The sequence below is a fragment of the Vulpes lagopus genome, chromosome 21, assembly GCF_018345385.1.
Source record: "Vulpes lagopus strain Blue_001 chromosome 21, ASM1834538v1, whole genome shotgun sequence".
Lineage (NCBI taxonomy): Eukaryota > Metazoa > Chordata > Mammalia > Carnivora > Canidae > Vulpes > Vulpes lagopus.
The window spans coordinates 5942785-5957415 of NC_054844.1; the positions used below are offsets into that span (position 1 = coordinate 5942785).

Below are 14631 nucleotides of genomic sequence, written 5' to 3' on the forward strand. Positions count from 1 at the left end.
AATGTGGAAATAAGTATTTCATGCATGGTACTTAGCAAAATCCTAAGATGACCTTAGTGACATTATGGCTGAGGTTTCCTACCTCCCATAGCTTCCATGATTTTGGAACCCCAATTCCCCCAGTTAGGAACCCAAGCCCTTCTTACCTAATTCATTACCATTTTTGAGTTCCCCTGCTTTCTTCTGCTGCTGCCTCTCTATTTCCATTCCCCCACTCCATATTGAACTCCATCATTTTAGTTTTCACAAGAAATTTTCTTTCTTTTAACATTTTGTGCTTGTTTGATAGGTTTTGCTGGAAATGTAGGGAGTGTCAGGGAAGGGCCATTCTTTTCTTTTTCTTGGATAAAATAGTTCTATGTGTCTCCAGTTTCCTTAGTTTGTGTGTGTGGCTATTTGCTTTTTTTCATTTTTTAAAAATTTAAATTTGATTAGCTAACATTGGCATTGGCTAGCAATTATGCATCTTATTTGCCTTTTAAAACCTCTCAGCACTTGTTAAGATCTGTGTTTCTCCCATGACAGATCTTGGGAAACATCAGAACTGCCTGAAATGTTTTATTCTGACATCTAGAGGCATGGCAGTGATAGTACACATGGAAGTGTATAATTGGAGATGGACTTTTGGGACTGATGTTCAAGAAAGAAAACCAGTATCAAGCATCTTCTGTTTTCCTGGCCCCTTGTCAGGGACCATGCTCACTGCCTGGATTCAGAATCCAGCTCTGTCATTTACTTGCTGGTAAATGTGGGCAATTTACTTAAATGAGGATAATAATAGTATCTGCATGGTGAGGATTAAATTCATGAAAAGCATTAGGGTAATATGTGCCACAGAGCAAGTCACTGTTATTATAAGCAGAAACTTTGTGTCGCTGTGTGTGTTAGACAAACAGTCACTCACACACACACACACATACACACACACAGAATGAGATTGAAGGAATGTTTGGCAAGTGGGAATAAACTGAAAGAGAAAAATTTGAAAGCTGTTGGTTAAGGATAATAGTTAACATTACTTCATAAATGGCAATCATGACTTTTATCTTTTGCTTGAATTTAAGGTTCTTTCTCATGCCAACTTTTTTTTCTTCTCTGAATTCTTGTGGACTGGAAACTACCACCAACTAAAAAAATTGGAGTAAATTTGTATTTGAAGTTTGAGATGCTTAGCTTCAGAAAATAAAATCTGAAAATAAATCAGTTGTAACCTCCACATGATTCTGGAAACTAATAAAAAGAAATGGAAGGATATTAGAAGAAAAGAACCATTTCAAGTTAAAAATCATAGCCTTTTATGGACACTTGTTATTCCATTTATTCCTCCTGACAGTTTTATGCCCTTTAGTGGATAATTTGCCTGAGATTCAGTGAGGGGGGAGTGTTTTGCCCCTGGTTGCCAGGTGTACAGTGATAGTCAGGATTTGAACACAAGTCAGTCTGACTTCAAAGCCTGACTTTTTATCACTTTGCCATTTTGAGTTTTAGAGGTTGAGGGAGGAGAAAGGAAGAAAAACTTTTGAAAGTCAGATAAGGAGACTGACCCTTCAGGTAGTTAACAGAACCAGCAGGACCTAAGTTGCTCACTCTCATCTCAGAGGCTCCCTTGGGCATGAATGTAGTAGGTTTCTAACCACTTCCAGATAGACTAATTAACTCCCAGGAACTGCACTTTTCTTGGGAAACTGGAGTCATTATATCAATCTAATATCATTAGATAGTTCTATCATTTATCTAAAGATCATATTTTTAAGCCAGATATTAGAATATGTGGCCTGACAAGTATGTTTGTACTCATTGGGATGGCAAAGAAGAATATTTATAATTATATCATGAGTCATAGTATCTCTTGGTCAAGAATTATTTGTATTAGTCATCTATTGCTGTGTAACCAGATTATCACAAAGATGATGATTCCAAGCAAGGTGCATTTACCATCTCAGTTTCTGTGGATTAAGAGTGGCTTAGCAGGGTCGTCTACAAAGCTGCAGTCAAGGTACTGGCCAGGGCTAGGTTTTCATTTAGGATTGACTGGGGAAAGATCTGCTTCCAAGCTCATGTAACTGTTGGCAGCACTTGGTTTCTTGAAGCCCTCCAGACTGAAAAAGCACTCAGTTTTTTGCTGGCTATCATTTGGAAGTTGCCCTTAGTTTCTTGCCCTGTGGCCTTTTCATCATGGTGTCTCACAACATAGTGGCTTGCTTCTTCAAAGCCAGCATGACAGCATGTCTCCTAGCCAGATGGATTCTGCAGTCTTATATAGTGTAATCACACACATGCAATCATGTACCTCCTGTTACCTTTGTCATATTCTATTGGATAGATCACAAGCTCACACTCAAAGGAAGGGGATGAGTTGAGGGGTGTGAACACCAGGAGGCAAGGATCGTGGGGGTCCCTGAGAATTTGTCTACCACATTGCTTTATATCTAGCATGCAGATGTAAACAGAGGGGGTCTTGAGAAGTGAAGTCTAGTGAGATTGGATCAAAGTGCGCTGCCTTTCAGGACTTGCTACTTCCTTGGGGATAATAGAGCAGAGGCAGTTTTTTTTTTGGTCTGTTCAGGAAGATTTCCAGGACTTTTGGAACTGTCTGAACAATGAGAGAGAAGCATTTTGGTAGATTTCTAATGAAGGTTGTTTTAGGTAGGTAGGTTGAGAGGTCATATTGAAATGGGAGTGGAAGGACTGAATTGACATTCTTTAAAAATGATTCCAAAATGTGGTCTCTGTGTGTCTACAAGTTATGCCTCTTCTTGGTCATGGGCCTAGCCTGCCCAGGTGACTTACTTTTATTCTTTTACAGGTGTGGCAGTGTGGAGGGAGAGTTGAGGTCTTGCCTTGCTCCAGGATTGCTCACCTAGAGAGAAACCACAAGCCATATGCCTTGGATCTTAGTGTTGCCTTGAAGCGCAATGCTTTGAGAGTGGCTGAAATCTGGATGGATGAGTACAAACACATGGTCTACTTGGCCTGGAACATACCTATCCAGGTTTGTCATGAAATTGAACAGAAGCAGAAAAGAATGAAGGAGAAGGGGACAATACTGGTAGGAAAACGGAGGGATAGAGTGAAAGCGCCATCTTGGCCCCCCAAAATTAGCATAAAGTATTGATGGTGCAATGATAATGACCACCTAACATTAACATAGTAATACTATGCTCCAGGCAGTCATTCATCATTGCAGCATATCTATGGGGTAGGTTTTGTTTTTATTCTTCCACGTTTACAGATTAAGAAACAGAAGCACAGAGATTTGTAAGGAACTTGTTAAACGTAATAAAGTAATAAGCAGGAGAGATATGATTCAAACCAAGGAATCTTCAAGATTTTATGTTCTTTTTTTTTTTTTTAAGATTTATTTATTTAAGAGAGAGAGAGTGCACACACAAGCAGGGGGAGGGGCAGAGGGAAAGGGAAAAGTAGACTCCCTACTGAGCAGGGAACCCAATGTGGGGCTCAATCCCAGGACCCTGGGATCATGACCTGAGCCAAAGGCAGATGCTAAACCGACTGAGCCACCCAGACACCCCAAGATTCCATGTCCTTCATGCATCATCTATACTGGGGGGTGTTCCTTGTGGGGCAGGGCTGGACATCAGGAATTCATGGGACATGGCAGCTGGATGTGGGATGGTGGGAGTAGGGACTGTCACCCTGCTGGATGTATACAAATGAGGATGGCCTTCTTGGCCAACATTAGCCACCTGAATTTGGCATGGTATGCTGTCTTCTATCCTTGAGCTGCGGCTCTGGGCTCAAGCATTCCTTCCCTAGGATTCCCCACAGATATCACTTGTAGAAACTCTCCCTCAACCTTTAAATCTTGCTACCAGAATATTCCTTTTTAGAGCCTTTTCTGGCTATTATGAGGAGTATTTTGTTGTGCCTTACTGATGTAAATATTATCTCAAATGGGAGCAGTCTGTTTTAGCTTGCTAATGATGAGAAATAAACTTGAGTGGCTCTACTACTATGCAGGCTTTGCAAGTGCCTTGAAACCAGCAGAGATTACTAGCATTCAAGCTCTTCCCACTTTCCCTGAAAAACTTCAATTATCAAGGTTACAGGCTATCAGAAAAATGTTCCATTCCCTCGTGCATCATTCATACCCTTTGGTGGACTCAAGGATGTTACAAAGCACAGATATACTTTATTTATAGAACTCTGGAATCGATATTGGAGACATTTCTTCCAGAATGGCACTCCGGAAGAAACTGAAATGTAAAACTTTTGACTGGTATCTGAAAAACGTTTATCCAAGCCTGAAGCCAATCCACAACATTGTGGGCTACGGAAGAGTATGTATCATGAAATTGCATCTCAGATTGTAAATATTTGGCTATAAGAGACAATGAGATTTGAATTGTATGACTGCTCAGAAAAAAGTTTCTAAAATCCATCCAGCCCAGGATTACCTTTCTACCCTTAACTCCTTTCTCAGCTTTTTGCCCCTGGGCTCTCTCAGTGTTCTTTTATCTCTTGTTCCCCAGATCCCATTTCTTTTCCTTGTCTCTGCCTCTGGTTCCTTACTTTGCAAACTGTAGCCCTAGATCTGACTTCTCCATTTCTCAGCCAGCCAGGGTATCTGGCCTGCCGCCCCACCATATGTACTGTGACAGTCTAAGGGGTAGGTGTTCCCAGGAAGGGGTATCACAGCAGGACCTCCTTCTAGCATATGTCTAGTGCATAGAAAATAGTTCTTGAGATCCCAAGCCCCTGCTTCCTTTTGGTTGGTAATTTCTGGCACCCTCAGAGTAGTGAGAAAAATGCAGGGCCTGGGGAGGCTTGAGGGCCCTCTTTCTCTGCCTCTTTCCAATGGTATTTTTTGTGTGTTTTGCCCTTTCAGATGAAAAATACACTGGATGAAAATCTCTGCCTGGATCAGGAACTTGTTTCAGGAAAAACCCCTATCATGTTTTACTGTTGCAAACGCAGTCTTCAGGTATCTTCCACAATCTCCCCTGCCCTGACAGGATGAGTCTGTTGTGGCTTAGCCCCTGGAGACCTTTGCCAGATTCAGACTAAGGGTTAGAGATGATGGGAAGGCAGGAGCTGAGCATATTGAGCAATGGGTAAGGGTGAAATCCAAAACTCTCCTTATAACTAAGCACTTCTAAATCCTTTCAAAAGATCATAGCTAGATAGTTCCACTTGAAGTACAGGGAGGATAGGTAGAAAGTATGCTCTGTCACATTCATTCTCAATAGTAATATTTTCATTGACAGTTACCTTGCGTCCTTATCCTTTTCCTTTCCCTCACTATCTCCACCATCTTCCCATCACTCCTCGTATGCCCTGGAAAGTGGGCAGGTGATGCTACCTGTGGCATCTTCTGTAGAGAAGGACAGAGAGGCTAGAGAGGAGAGAGGCTAAATGGAAGAGAAGAGATCTGACATTGAGTGGAAGATGCAGCTAGGGGACTTTTCCCCCTGAGAATACATCTATCTTGTTACTTTGTATGTTAGTCTCCCAGGGAATTTTTGGTGGTATGTAGGAGAGATAGCATATCCACACGACAAATGAAAACACCAAGACATTAAAAACAACCCACTTGTTCAAGCTCACCAAGCAAGAGGGTATTAGATTAAGAATTGGAAAGATTTATTGACAAATTCATAGCTTGAGCTTGTGATGACAGCATCTGAAGTTCAGGTGTGTGTGTGTGTGTGTGTGTGTGTGTGCATGCTTCAAAGATAATCTTCCTTGTCTATACAAGTCATGATTGTGTTGGAGCCCTTGTATGGAAACAGACAGGCTAGTGCCCCCTCCTTACACCTGGTCTTCTTCCTAGAGTCCACTGAGGATTGGGAAGAAAGAAGCAGAAGTGACTCCTTGTTACCCAGGAAAGTTCAGTGCCCCGCCCCCCCATGGTGACTGAATGGGTAGAGGGCCCAAGAGCAATCTTCATGTCCTCTATAAGGTCAAGGGCCACCCCACTGACTATATCCATGACAAATTCCTTTGCTTTTTTTTAGAATGTCTACTACCACCTAACTGGGGAGCTTTATGTGGGGCCACTGATTGCAGAGGCAAATATTGATGATCACTGCCTGACAGACCCTGGAGATGGGGAGAAGTCCACTTTAGAGCCATGTTCCAAGGCAGCCCAAAACAGACTGCACATATATTGGGATTTTAAACCAGTGAGTCACATGTTTGTTTGTTTGTTTGTTTTTAAAGGATAAGCATATTCAAATCTAGTCTGCGAGGTTCATATTTGATTTGGTAGTGTTTTAGAAGAATTGGCTTTGTGGCAGTGTATAGGGAAAACATTGGAAATAGAACTGGGCATGGAACACTGAGTCTGTTGGTGAAGGTGAGTGGGTAAAGGAAGCAATATTGGAATCTGTTATAGCTTAACAGTTAAGAGTTTGGGTTTGGTCCTAGTTCAGTCACCATCAGCGAGTTTCTAGCCCTCTCTGATACTGTTTCCTCATTTGTAAAATGGAGATCACAAGATCTACTTTAGAAGCCTGTTGGGAGGATTAAATGAGATAGTGTGCATAAAGAACTTAGCATGGTGCCTGCATGTAGAAAGTATCCAATGAATATTAGCCACTGTGATTGGTTTTAGTATTAATGGTAATCAGAGAATCTGGAGCTCTGGACTGAAATTTGATAAGGTCTAGTGTAAAAGCTCCGACTTTAATTTCAATATCAATCGATTGAGAACAGGGTGGAGGGAATCTGGCAAGACAGTGATGCAAGGGATCTGACTGAATACAGCCTGCATGTGAAGTCAGTGTTGTGGGGCTGCGTTAAGCCACATTGGCACAGAGGTGATGTCCTGATGCAGGGAGCCTATGCTCTGTCTGTGATGGTACCTCTGAGCATTTTGGTACCACGTTAGGCTCAGGGACTACATGTTAACAGACATGGATCAGTCTAACTTATTTATTCCTGACTTAAAGTTAATGACTCTTTTGAGAATTCTTGAGATTCTTTTTTCCAGGAAAACATATATATGCACATATGTGCACAACTTTGCTTACAATTTCAGAGGATTTTTGGATCCTAGATTAAGTCTTTTTGAACTAGGCGGTATCAGTGAGAAGGAGGAGAAGTTGTCTTTCTGCCCTACGCTTCCTGCTCCATATGGAAATATACATAACTCTATGAAAGGCTATGCTCTTTCTTAAGCCTTTGTGTACGTGTTGTTCCCTCTCCTCCCACCTCTTTACTGAGCCAACTACACAGTGTACCTCTGGCCTTAGACATTGTCTTCTTTGGGAAGTCATCTGTGACTCTAAAGGACCAGGATGAGTGATTCGTACTCTCAGGACCCTTCCTATGGGTTTTAATCTCATGATCACTTCTAAGTACCTCTTTACTTGCTTCTTCTCATCATTGGATTGTGAGCTGGAGGGTAGGGCCTGGGTTTTGCTGCTGCTGTTGTTGCTGTCGTTTTCTCTCTGGCATCTAGCACAGTACCTGGAACATGGCAGGCACTCAATAAAAAATTGCAGAGCCAATGAAAGATTGGCAAATCTGGAGGTACTAGCTTGGAGACATGAGCTTAGAGAAAAGTGGATGCTGATTTCATGAGGAAGAAGAGTTAGATTTGTACAGTGTCTACAAGAGGGCAGAACTGAGACCAGTGACTGGAGATAAAGGAGACAGAGTTCAACTTAACGTAAGGGCAGGGGAGGGCTTTCTAACAGCCTGACAGCTTAAGCTGTCCTACAGAATAGTGAGCTGCCTAACAAGGTGGTGAGCTTTCTATCAATGGCAATCGCCAAGCGGAGCATGTTTGACAGACAGGCCCAGTGTGCTAAATGTGAGTTTTTGATGTCCTTAACAGTATCTTTTGTGTGCAGAAAGTACTATTATAGTTTTACTGTAGCTCAAAAAATTAATATTAAATTTATTTAAGTTATAAATTAAAAAACTATAGTTTTTCCTTTTAGCTTTCACATGCAGCTTAGAAATCTTATTATTTTATGTAAAAACCTAGCAGGTTTTAACGATCAATTTTTTTCCCATTTCCAATTTGTATGACTTTTATTTGTTTTTCTTGCCATGTTACATTAGCTAGAATTTCTAGTACTATGTTAAATGAGAATAGTGAGAGTTAATATCCTTACTTTGTTCCCAAATGCAGGGGGAAAGCATTGAGTCTTTCATCATTGCATATACATTAGCTGTAGATTTTTTTGTAGATGCTCCTTACCAAATTGAAGTAATTTACCCAAATTTCTAACTTGGTAAGAAATACTTCTATTGTGAATGTGAGTTGGATTTTGTCAAATGCTTTTCCCTTGTCAATTGATATGATCATGTTTTTTCTTCTTTAGCTTGTTGATATGATGGATTACACTGATTAATTTTCTAATGTTGAAACAGCCTCATGTGCCAGGAATAAATCACACTTACTCATGGTATACACTTCTTTTCATACTTTATTGGATTTGGTTTGCTTGTATGTTGTTGAAGATTTTTGTGTCTAAGTTCATTAGAGGTAATGATCTATAGCTTTTTCCTTTCCTTTTTAAAATTTTGGTAGTGTCTTTGGTTTTAGTATCAAATAATACTGGTAATACTGGTCTCATAAAGTGAGTTAGGAGGTGTTTCCTGTTTCTAATTGATAAAATTTGTCCTGTTGATAAAAATTTAGAATAGATGAGTTTCTGAAAGAAGCATTTCTAGAAGAGATTTCCTGGAAGAGATTGTCTTAAATTGATGTTAATCCTTTAAACACTTGGTATAATTCTCCAGTGGAACCATATGGTCCTGGAGGTTTCTTTTGCAGGGGCTTTTAAACCATGAATTAAAAAAAATTTAAATCCTTTTGGCCTTGTGTGCACCCTACAAATTCCTGCCTGTGCTCAAAAGTATCTGTACAATCCCCTGAGCCTGAAGCCACGTTCAGTGAGCCTGCTTTCAACTTTAGAACACCCAAGCAGGGACATTTTGCTCTTTGCACACTTCCTACATTCAGACCTGCCAGCTTTCTAGGCCTATGTGCACAGAGGATATGCCAGCCCAGCAGGCCATCTTCCTGGCACTTAAAATGAAAAATTTTTTTAATCGTTCAGGGCTATTCAGATCATTTATTTCATGTTGATTGAATTTCACTGGTTTATGGTTTTTAAGGAATTGGTCCATTTCTTCAAATTTATGAGTATAAAGTTATTTGCAATAGTAAATACATTTATTTATTTATACAGTGATATTATATCAGTTTCAAGTGTATGGCATAATATACCTAATTTATGCATATATTCCCAAAATGATCACCACAGTAAGTTTAGTTAGCATCCATCACCACATATAGCTACAAAAATTTTTTTCTTGTGATGAGAACTTTTAAAATCTACTGTCTTAGAAAATTTAAAATAATGAAGATTTTATAATTTAACAAATGCCCTTAAACATTATATACTATATTTATAAAGTCTAATATATTAAATTTTCTAGCTTAAGAATGTCAATTATCTGATTTTAAATGAATGATTCTTAAATTCTACTATATGTTCCAAAAGTGTTTGTAATTTGGTAACTTTTCACAATGTAATTATTCAACTACACATTTTGAAGTTGGTATCACAAGGTTAATCTGTAAGACAATTTTTTAAAAACATAGCAGGCACTTAAAAATAGTTATTATACACAGAATCTAACAAATACTATGTGTTTGATTCCTTTAACATCTCTTCTTGATCCTAAATCTCCTGGGAATTAAATATACAACTTACGCTAAAGAAAGAATTATAACATCCCAAACATTTTGAGGTTTGCCTTTCCAAGAGAATTTTGGGAAATCATTTTCCCAGCTGCCGGAAGTTGCTGATAGAATATATATTCTGGCTGGGTGTGAGGTCTGGAGCTACAGGACACACGGGGGAATACTGCCCCCTCTGATGTCCAAGCCGGGTGCCTTTTCATGGTCACTGTGTCAAGGAGTCCAGAAGTTGAAGAGGGAGGTGATCATGTAGCTCACAGTGTGTTACCCGAGTCAGTTCATTCTATCTAGGCCTTTCCTGTCTACCTTATCTCTTAGGACCACAATTCTTTCAGGTAAATAAAATGACATTTGATGAGATGTTAGGCCCTTTGTGTTTTGTTTTCTTTGTAGACATAACTTACACATTCATTTCATTCTACCTAAAAGCTACCACAGATATTTTCAGAATTGAGAGAGAGATAAGACTAAATTGTCCTTTTGTCTTCTTCCAATGCCACAATGCACGGTTTGATTCAACCCGAGGAGGTAGGACTTCTGGAAACCACTGGCATCAGTGACTGAGAAGGGACCCAATTAGAAGAGATAAGACCTTTTTGAGACATCTGAATTTTTTTTAAATATTTTATTTATTTATTCATTAGAGACACAGAGATGTAGAGACACTGGCAGAGGGAGAAGCAGGCTCCATGCAGGAAGCCCAATGGTGGGACTCGATCCCAGGACTCCGGGACTATTAAGATATTTTCCATATTAATTTTGACCTACATTCTATATTACTCTTTACAGTATTGTCTTAAAAGAAAATGAGCACTTTAAAAGGGTCATAATTAATTTGAGGGTTCTGACTGGTGTCAGGGTTTTTCATACAGAGAGCTAAACTGCTTTCTGCAACTGTGTTCACCAGCATGACAGCATTCCCACAGATATCAATTCCTTTTTATTTATTGAACCCTGACTGCATATGGCCTCCTTATTCTCACTGCATATCCCAGAGCTCTTCTTCCTGTCACTCCATCTGGAAGACTTTCCATGATGACCTTTACTCAAACTCTCCAGTATTTCAGCTGTGTCTCTACTCTCTATTCCTCATTGCAAAGTTCAGACATCTCGGGACGCCTGGGTGGCTCAGCAGTTGAGCATCTGCCTTTGGCTCAGGGTGTGATCTTGGAGACCCAGGATCAAGTCCCACATCAGGCTCCCTGCATGGAGCCTGCTTCTCCCTCTGTCTGTGTCTCTGCCTCTCTCTCTCTCTATGTGTCTCTCATGAATAAATAAAATCTTAAAAAAAAATAGCAGTCGACACCCCCCAAATTAAAGCCAAACCAAAAATGTATAAGATCCAGATGAACACAATGTAAAGGAAACTAGAGGAGTCTGAAGAAGTTGTAAAAAAATACTTCCAAAGGACATGTCATGTGGAAGTGGAGAGAAAATGGGAAAAAAAAGTCATTGGCTTTATTTAAAAAATTACAATAAATTATAATGGCGAAGATTTGTTGAGTACATATAATGTACCAGACACTAATATAATCCTTACATAAATCTTATAAGAGAAATGTCATCATTAGCTCTACTTCACTAATGAAGTAACTAAACCACAGATAAGCCAAAAAATATTACCAAGATCACACAGCAGAGTAAGTGTCCAGAATCAAACACAGAATCTTATCCACTGTTTGTTATTGCCTCATTGCTTGGGAAGTTTGATTCTGAAAGAGAGAAAAGCACTGAATTTTGGTTAAAAAAGATGGTAGAACTAAGGGTTCTTTTCTCACTCTAATATTGGGACATTTGGGTATATTTAAAGTCAGTAGAAAAGGAATCTGCCCAGAAGGAGACATAACAGAACAATGTTAAACAGGAATAGTCTTTCTCTGGCATGCTGGAGGGCTGGGCTCAGAGCACAGAGGGCTGCTAAGCAATAGAGACAGAGGCAGGGCAACTCCTTTGAGACCACCCACAAGCATTATGCTAAGTGTCACTCAAGGCATTTGGGGGAGGGGCTAGACTGGCTGGCTGTGTGATCTTCTCAACAAGTGAAAAAAAAAAAAAAAGGCATTTAGTGAAAGTGAGCATCAAGGGGATGAGGACCAGGGATAAAAAGTGCTGAGGAGGGGACACCTTGGTGGCTCAGCAGTTAGGAGGCTGCCTTCAGCTCAGGTCGTGATCCCAGGATCCAGGATCAAGTCCTGCCTCCTGCTTCCTGCTCCTACGGGGAGCCTGCTTCTCCTTCTGCCTATGTCTCTGCCTCTCTCTCTCTCTGTCTCTGTGTCTCTCATGAATAAATAAATGCATCTTTAAAAAAAAAAAAGGTGCTGAGGAGGTCTTGAAGAGTAACCCTAAGGACTAAGCCAAGTTTTAAGCCAGACTGCTGTAGGTACATTTGTGGGCTAGTCCTGCTTGGTTGGTGGATCCTCTCCAGGAGTATCCTGTGAGCTGTAAGTGGGGCCTACAGAAAGGAGCAGTGGAGGTGATAGGAGGAGTTCAAGAACCAGGGGAGGCTGAGTGACTGAGTGACTGCCCACACTGGGCAGGTGCACCTGTGAAGGTGCACCTGGGGCATTTCAGCATGGCCAGGACAGTCAAGTTTAGGGGAACAATGTTGTGGGGGGGGGCATTTTGTGATGGGAAGAGATAAGAGAGGGTTTGGACATACTGCTGTAGCCTTGGTGGTAGGTTCCAAAGTGGGACAGTGAGATCAAGGTCTCTCACTGTACATTTAAATGGAAGCTGTTAACTCAGGATGGCAGTAGGGGGGCAGTGTATAAAGGGAAAATAATTTCGCCAGGACACTGAAATAGATTCTGTGAATGATTCCTGCAAAGAGGTGGAGAGGGGTGTAGGGAATGGGAGGGCTTTGGAAGAAGAGGACAGGATCAGGACAATTGGCGTGATGACAGTTGTTGTACCATAGATATAAGGAGGAAGGAGCTCAGGGGGCTGGAGATGGCACATAGGAACAAAAAGAGAGATGACCCTTCCTCTTCTCCCATTAGAGTGGGAAGAGGCAGAGATGTACTAACATTTACTGCACATCTTTTGTGCCAGGTACAAGATGCTCAATAAATATCAACCAATTATGTTAATTCAATTCATATTAATTTTAACCCTAATACTAACTATAAACCCACTTTATAGGTGAGGAAATTGAGACTTAGGCTAGGTAATTTGCCTGAGGCCCTCTGCTGTATGTGGTGGAGTAGGGATTTAGCTCAGACTCTTTGGCTCCTAAGCCCATAATGTTCTCAGTAGTAAACCTTGGTGAAGTCCCCAGAAGAGAAGAGGTAGGAACTGCCTCCTACAGTGGTGGAGAAAACAGGCTGAGATGCTTGAATGTAGCTTCTACTCATCTGGCCAGGGAGCCTCACTGAGGAGGGAGGGAGAATCCTGATGGGTTTTATGTGCTCAGGGATGAAGATGTGGAAAGGAAGGCCAAGTAGAGAGGGCCATGGCTAAGACATGTCATGTCTAGCCAGTCACATTGCCCTGATGCTTCAACCTCATGAAAGGCAGATGACAACAGGAACCCAGCCCAGCCTTGTTTATCCCAGATCTGTAGTTCGTCTGCCATGGTACTAGGAGAGAAAGCACTAGGTGGTCTAATTCTACTCTTTGCTTCATTTTCCCTCTGGATTACTGGCAGAAGATTTAGCAACCCTTCAAGTATGTCACTGAGTGCAGCAGGAAAAGCAGCAGCAGAGGAGATGAGAACATTTCAATAGCTTGACTCTGTCTCTTCTCCCATCCAGGGAAGAGCTGTCATGAACAGAGCTACCAAGCGGTGTCTGGAAATGAAGAAAGACACTTTGGGCACTTATGTGCCTGTGCTCCAGAACTGCACCACACAAGCATGGACAATACAGTACACCATGCAAAACTGGGGTCAAACTAACATCCAATGATCCTCAGAGATGGATTTGGGATACCAGTTCTTGCCACTGGCTTCTACTACTACAGCTGCTCAAAGTAGAAGAGGGTGAGAACAGGAAAGTATGCGTGTATGTTTACTGTGACTTCAGTCTGCAACATATGAGGTCTATGCATGTGTCAGGATGCCCAGGCTGGAGAGGGGTGAGGAAACTCTCCTCCAGCTTCCCTTGGAAAGTCATGATATATATCAAATGCCATTCTTGGAAACTCCTTGAAATAAGCACCATCATCTGGCTGCTATGTGGGGAGAGAACTAGGAGGGTGGAAGTCTATCGTTGACTTCTGCCAACACTGTTTAGTCTTCATTCCTGACAACTACTATTGCCATCTGCCCCACACATCCTCCCCCAGCCCATATGCTCAGAGACTCCCCAGACAGCCTGGGGGCTGCTCCACAGGAGAGGCTGGGTCATCATTGGGCTGGCAGCATGACAATGATTCAGGTGGCACCAATTCTCTGAAGGTGTGTTACCACTGCTGTTCCCCTTTTCTGAACTGTCCTGAAAGATGCAGCAAATAGATGAGTAATCTTTAAAAATCCCTCCATCTCCCCACCCCACAACAGCAGTTTTATTTGGATTACTCAATCCCTCTCATACCAAAGAGATTCTGAAGGCTAAGGGTAGGCGAGAGAACATGTCTCCACTAATCCCAGATCTGCACAGTGCATAGAGGATGGCAGAAAAAGTCCAAGTCTATCTGAGTCTTTAAGTAGCTTATAACACATAATAGACTTGATTACCTATTTCTTTTTATTCTCCCTGCAAATTATGGAAAAATTGAGGCTTGGAACACAGAGGCATTACTTTTTGGGACACAAAGAAGGGATTGCAGGCACAAACTTAAAACCAAGGGTCCTTACTGTCATCCACTGGATAAATCCTTTCCCTTAGTTTAGTGAATTGGGAAGATACGTTTAGGGATGCCAATTTTGGCAAGGTCCTGGTGGTTGGTGGGAGTAGGCACCTTGGGAGGAGAGGAGGTAGGATGTAATGTGGGTATGTTGTGTTGTG

The 14631-nt window shown here is 41.3% G+C and overlaps 1 protein-coding gene across 1 annotated transcript in view; it reads left to right on the forward strand.

Moving 5' to 3' along the window:
* The window catches only part of GALNT8 (polypeptide N-acetylgalactosaminyltransferase 8), a 68449-nt gene extending 54859 nt beyond the window's left edge, over positions 1 to 13590 (forward strand). The window contains exons 8-12 of the mRNA XM_041736396.1: positions 2807 to 2992; positions 4164 to 4301; positions 4850 to 4945; positions 5979 to 6146; positions 13438 to 13590. Of these exons, the coding sequence (XP_041592330.1) occupies positions 2807 to 2992; positions 4164 to 4301; positions 4850 to 4945; positions 5979 to 6146; positions 13438 to 13590 (741 nt within the window). The remainder of the gene's footprint in view (positions 1 to 2806; positions 2993 to 4163; positions 4302 to 4849; positions 4946 to 5978; positions 6147 to 13437) is intronic.
* The last annotated feature ends 1041 nt before the right edge of the window (positions 13591 to 14631 follow it).